Source organism: Rhineura floridana, chromosome 8 (genome assembly GCF_030035675.1).
Source record: "Rhineura floridana isolate rRhiFlo1 chromosome 8, rRhiFlo1.hap2, whole genome shotgun sequence".
NCBI classification, from domain to species: domain Eukaryota; kingdom Metazoa; phylum Chordata; class Lepidosauria; order Squamata; family Rhineuridae; genus Rhineura; species Rhineura floridana.
In genome coordinates this window covers 109,073,473-109,080,114 of record NC_084487.1, presented here as the reverse complement: position 1 = coordinate 109,080,114, position 6,642 = coordinate 109,073,473, and the positions used below count along the sequence as shown (strand labels likewise).

At 38.7% G+C, this 6,642-nt stretch overlaps 1 protein-coding gene across 1 annotated transcript in view; it reads right to left on the bottom strand.

Moving 5' to 3' along the window:
- Positions 1-3,157: 3,157 nt before the first annotated feature.
- SLC26A3 (solute carrier family 26 member 3) overlaps positions 3,158-6,642 on the bottom strand; it is a 37,079-nt gene continuing 33,594 nt past the window's right edge. The window contains exons 18-20 of the mRNA XM_061640370.1: positions 5,840-5,953; positions 5,393-5,502; positions 3,158-4,057 (exon numbers count right to left, since the gene is read on the bottom strand). Of these exons, the coding sequence (XP_061496354.1) occupies positions 4,034-4,057; positions 5,393-5,502; positions 5,840-5,953 (248 nt within the window). The 3' untranslated portion in view covers positions 3,158-4,033. The remainder of the gene's footprint in view (positions 4,058-5,392; positions 5,503-5,839; positions 5,954-6,642) is intronic.

The window sequence follows — 6,642 nt, the reverse complement described above, 5'->3', positions numbered from 1 at the left end:
ATACAGTTATTTTGAAAAATGCAATTAAAAATCTGAGATTTGTTAACAGGACTAAATATGCCAAAGCATCCTTTGATCTGCTTTAGTGCTTCAATTTTCAGGAGATAACATTGACCTTACAACAATAACATTATAACAGCTTGAAGGTATTCTGTTTATTTCAAATTAAAATGTAGTACATGCACCATTTATGGATAATTCAAATTTAAGTCAGTAATGTTGGAATCACAAGTTCACTTGTTACATAAGAAACCAAAAGGTGGATTTGCCTTATCAATTTCAAATGGAAAATATTTCTTATGATTGTTAAAAGGTTGAAGGGGCACTAAGGTTTAGCATGTACATACATAAAATTTCATATAACCTCAAAATGTAAAATGCACATTCAGTAAAATGTCATTTGTCACCATATGTTTCATAGAGGCATGTGTTAACTGTGACAGTGGCCACGTTTGTATGTGGTGGCCAATAAACATATTCACTACCATGTAATATGTGAAGTGGCAGCAGATCTATGTGGGTAAATACCAGCGTTTAGGAACTGGAGGCAGTTCTGCTGATAAGAAAATCACCACTGCATAAGAGTGCGATCCTATATTATATGCATTTATTAGGAGTAAGTTTCCTAGAAAATTTTAATTGGGTTTGAAGCTGCTTAGGAAACTCTTGTTGGCAGAGAACCTTAACTTTTAACTGCTGTTGAACCTTGTTAACTTTTAACTGCTGTTGGTGCTAATGTAACTCCACTATTTTAAAGAATGGGTAGGATTTGTGCCGGAGGAGGGGAGGGGAAAGTGCATGGATTGCTTTTGATTTCTTAACTGCAGTTAAGAGATCACCCCATTTCTGTTTTCACTGACTTCTGATGCTTGTGAATTCGTTCGCATGTGCCATGTAATCTAGTGGTTTGCAGATTATATTATTATTCAACTGACCAATGATCTGGAATTTAAGTTGCCATTTAGAAAATTATACTATAGGAATCCCAAGTGATTTTTAAAATTAATTCTCGAAGGTTGTAATTTGATGGTACCTAACTCTTAATTGCTTCTGTCACCTTTCTAAACCACCCATCCTGCTGATTCAAAAGTACTTGGCTACAACATAGTATTGTGACAGTTTCTAGAGGAGTAGCTATGTTAGGTGTAGCAAACAGGATTATTGTGACACTTTCAAAGACTCAACACATTTATTATGGGAAAAGATTTTGTGGATTAGAAGTTGACTCTAGTGCACAAACACTTATGATTTAAGGTTTATTAGTCTTTTAACGTACCACAAGATTCTTTGTTCTTTAGTGTGACTTGTGGTCTTGAATAGAGATGCATGGTCTCATCAGAACCAGCAGATGCAGCTAGCAATTTCAGTGGTGCTCAGTTTGCTGAAATGCAGTGCACAACTACATGTTTACAACAGTTATGTGTGCCGTTTCTAACCCAGCTTCCACATCTGCTTCCGTGTCTGCATGTCTTTCTTTTCACACAATTACAATAATGTGAAGGAGAATGTTCCCAAAGGACTATAATCCGTCCCGATCCTTATTTTTGTGATTTACTTTCAGATTCTGTTTTAAACTTCCATGTTGATATATTCTGTGAAGTTCTGTTTAATGCACTATTGTTTTTATTACTCATATCACCTTGGAAATCATTTAACTTGAAAGATGGAGTATATATAAATAATGAATTTACATGGTACGGTCCTTGCACTGCATCACTTCAGACCACAGGTGGGTGGATCCCTGCTTAAAGTAATTAAAGCAAGACCTTGCCAGAGTCTTGAACCTGACAAAGAAGTGAGAACCTGGGATATTCAGATGGTGTATTTCCATAGGAACTAATTGTTAGATAATTGCTCCATTATATAGCATCACTCTGGATTGTTCTGAATAGGAAAAACTGACCAGAGAAGGATGGAGGCAAACTTCCCCCACTCTGCAAGCTACTGGTGATGTAATCTAGTTCTGTGTGAAAGTGGATAGGCTGAAGTCTTGAGGGTAAGAGACAGAAAGATGCAGAACGCTGGGTTTTGGGCTCCACAAGGTCTGGAAAGTGCCTTTATCTGTATCCCAAGATACTAGCCGCAATGGCTATGCTCTACCTCCGCTGTTGGAGGCAGTATGCCTCTGAATGCCAGTTGCTGGGGCAACCACATGGGGAGAGTGCTGTTGTGCTCAGGTCCTGCTCTTGGATTTCCCATAGGCCTCTGGTTGGCCACTGTGAGAACAGGATGCTGGACTAGATGGGCCATTGGTCTGATCAAGTAGGCTTTTTATGTTTAAGGTTTTATGTGAGGCTGTTTGTTGGAGTGCTAAACTGTGCCCCCACCTAAGCTCAACCTCTATATTTGTAAATAAATGTTACACAACACTGTAAGAGTCAAGTGATCTAACGAAACCAAACCTGGTTATGTACTGCATCCCTGGAATTTCTCGCCACCTGAAGAAATGTGGCAAGTATTTCATTAAGCTGTCATACAGAAAACATTTTTACTGCCTGTGTTGAAGCTATGTTAGGTACAGATGCAGTATGGAATAATAACTAATACAGTGGTATAAGGGCATTAAAATCATACAGTCTAATATTTTGTCATTTGAGTTTTTTGGAAAATCTTTTCATGGGACTGTGCTTCTGCTTTGCTCCTACTCCAAATTAAAAGCTCCATAGGAAGCGGAACCAATGCTTTTCACAGTTTCTTGTAAAGCCTATATCAAAACAATGGCCCTTATAAACACGGAGGGAGGATTTAGGAATTGTCAACTAACAGTGTATTATGTAAGGTCTGTCAGCTATGGATCTTCAATTGTTTTCCCCTTTTGGAAACTTACTTAACTAATTGGATTTGTATCTGGTACTTTATATTGGACTGCAGAAAAGAAGTCATTTCCAGTTCATTATTCAAAACAAGAATGGCATTCTCTAAAAAGCTGGCTAGTTTTATCACATTGTACAAATATGCACTTTTAAACAGTTGAAAAAGCAATAGATGTAGAATTAAAAGATCTGAAGAGCTTTAAAATACTTTATGCAAGTAGTATATACAAGATAAAATATAAGGCAGTGTATAAAATGGAAAATATTTTGAACTATCATATAAACAATTTTACACATGACTGTACAATTTATAAACTGAATTATTTACAAATGTACATGGGCAGATTTTAAATTCGTATTTGATATTACAGATAACAATTCAGTATTGTATATTATCAGAACTGTCACATATTTTTTTATATTGTACATTTACAAGTGGGGCATAATTTTTACATTGTACCTATACAAAATGTTGCAGTGTAGAGTGTTTCTGTTCAGCATTCCAGCTACTCAATTCCATTCACATCCGTGGTTTTGGTTGTCCCTATCCATGTCCACTGAGCATGCTCAGCTCTCCTGTTTTGGGGATTTTTCTTTTCCATTTCTTCCTCTCCATTTTTTTTTGGGGGGGGCAGGGTTTGCTGGGTGGGTGGGTGGGTGGTGAACACACTGGTGCCCAATCCCAGCTTCACTGAATTTTTAATAAATCTCCACAGATGTATATGGGTAGCTCTCTCTTCTGTTCACTGGGACACTGAAAAATATTCTCAGTGTGAACCAAGTGACCTTTCCAGAAAACTAGGCTATTCTTTGTACCCTATAATATACATACAGTTTTCTGTCTTCCTGTTCCAGCAACTCCATTTAATTTTCTCTCCCACCAAGTTGTCAAATTTTTCTCTCTTCTCAACATTCTGTGCCATTTAGTGTAGTTGTTAAGGGGCTGTGTTTTTTTTCCTTCAAGATTTTTTGCACTTGTGCATTCTTCAGAGCTGCCCTGAGTCTGCTGGTACTTCTTTTATGCATCAATGGTTACATTCGTTTCTGGCTGCACTAGCATGAACATGGGAAGATTCAAATCAGAATTAGTATTAGTATACACCCATGTTATAAAGTGGTTTCCAAGATAGAAATGGTTCCTGTACAGTGACTGCTTACAGCATCTTCCAACTAGCTTATGCTCCAATGTTTGATCTTCTGCTTGTTAGTGTCTATGATAATTAAAATTTTGTTTCTGGTGGTTCCTGTGGGGCAGAAAGAAGCAAATTGTAAAAAAAGCCCCATCAGTAGAGCACATACTTTGCATGCAGAACATCCCAAGCTCAATCTTTGGCATCTCTAGGAGGTAGGAATGGGATAGACTCTTGTCTGAAATCCTGGAGAGCTACTATCAGTCAGTACAGGCAATTCTGACCTAGATTCACCAATGATCTAATTTGGATAAAGGCAACTTCCCGTGTTTCGTGTTTATTAGAAGAGCATTTATTATGTTTTGCTGCTTGAGGTGAAGGACAAGATAGTGCCCCCTTCATTCCATGTACAGAAGCTGCTGGTGACAGAACAGCATCCTCCACTGCACCTGAGGGCAGTGGCCTACCACAGGATGCAGGACAAGCTCTGTCCTCCAACACTTTGCTACTGCTACTTGTCCAGCATCTGCTGTCTGTGGTGGCTGCCTCGCTCAGCCTAATGGTCAGGCTAGCCGTCTAAGGCAATTTAGGTAAGTAACACTGGAGGACTGTCCCTTTTCTAGAAGTGTCTACTTCTAGGGGTCAAAGCATTGTTTGAATATTGAGGAGAAGCATCATGTCTTGCTACATCAGAATGGTTAGAATAAGCAAACTTGCATGTTTCCTTTAAGGGATATTACTGCAAGGTATATTACAGGATTCATTCTGGTTCAATTGTCTATCAGGTAGCTTAGGCAATGAATAATCTCAAAGCATCAGAACAAATGTAGTGGTGGACAGTGTACATGAGGGTGCAAACCTTTCACACAGAGTTTTGGAAAATAATGGTGAGCTAAGAGAATAAGAGAAACACTGATGCAACCTGCGGCAGTCCCATTTTACAGTATGGCCTCCATGCAGTTGTATCTTCCATTGATTGGAGATGGCACTACTGATTTACTTAGTCCTGCTGTAAGTCATTGAAATACTAAAAATGGAAATGGACTGCCTTCAAGTCGATTCTGACTTATGGAGACCCTATGAATAGGGTTTTCATAGTAAGCGGTATTCTGAGGTGGTTTTACCATTGCCTTCCTCTGAGGCTGAGAGGCAGTGACTGGCCCAAGGTCACCCAGTGAGCTTCATGGGGACTCAAATCCTGCTCTCCCAGGTCATAGTCCACCATTCTAACCACTATGCCACACTGGCTCTTGAAAGGTGGGCAAAGGCAAGCACTTGCAAGGCATGCTCAATAATTAAGCTGCCCATAGCTATAAGTACCTCAATTTGACCTTCCTGTTAAAGGGACAGCACTCATGCCTTTAGGGGAGCTACTTCAGTGTAATAGTCTCCAAAATGCTCTTAACTGTACTGATGATAAAAGATGTTAGGTTGAAACGTGTGCCTTACCATAAGTTCCCGATTGCGTAGTCCATTGGTATTGATTATATAATGATCTTTGCCTTCCTTTTCCTGGGATGGAACAAATGTTTTAGATTTAGAGAAATCAACATTGCTCCCTCATTTAAAGTATCAGTTTGTTGTTTTAGTAAATAGAAGAATGATCGGGGTCAATCAGCTTGAGATTAGTAGAATCTATTCACAACAGAAATTGCATTATGTTAACTAAATCAGTTTCTAGACGAAGTTACTAGTGCAAACACTGTGTGGATGGATGATTACAGAAATCTTAAAGGATATAACAGTATCACCTTCACCAATGCCTATATGCAAATATACAGCAGCAGGTTTCTAGAGTAAGGTGGACTTGAGGTCAGAAGTTAGTTCAAGTGAAAAGCAATAACTGCAGCACATTTCTTACCATACTGGATTTGAACTTAGGTGATCTGTCTGCACTATCCTTTTTTAGCAATATATATAAAACTGCATCATGAATGGTAAGGAAAAAGATGGATGGCTTTATTTCATCATCAAAAAATCCACATCTTTCCAGTTTATCCAGAAGGCCATCTGTGGGGGAAAGAAAATAAAATAGGTTTTCAGATCAGGAAAATAGTTCAGGAAAAATCTCAAACATGACACTTCATATAGCATATTTTCTTTCAGATTCAGGCCTACTGTTTCTAACCCATCACTTTCAGAAATGTTTGATTTTTTTTAAAGCAGCTGACACTGGTAGCAGAAGTCAAACTGACAGTGGATTTTTGAACTGACAACCAGAGAGATGATAGGCAGGGATGCAACTTATGGCCAACCACCTTGTTCTGGCTAAAGAAGGGAGCTATGGGTAGACAAGCCTCCTCGGCAAGGAAGTCTCTTTACACCAATAGGCCAGAGCAGATCAGGTGGTATATCTAACCATATAAAAGGCTTCTGAGCCAGGCTTACTCATTATGAGCAACTAGGAGACTCTACTTTCACTGCTAGCTCTGGGCTGCTTTGCCATGCCACACCATCACAAATTCCACAGTTCTAACATTCATTGATACTATTTGGTGCAAATCAAGAGCAGCTAAGTTCTTGAACCTTAACAGACAGAATAACACCATCAGAGGTTAACTGTATATTGTAATTTAGTGAGATCCATTTCCAGGTAACATATGGAAGATTGGGGTGCCTGGTTTAGTGTCCATAACATGAACATTTGAAAGTAAGTTCAACTGAAATTAATAACTAATTGTAAGAAAGTACCGAAGACC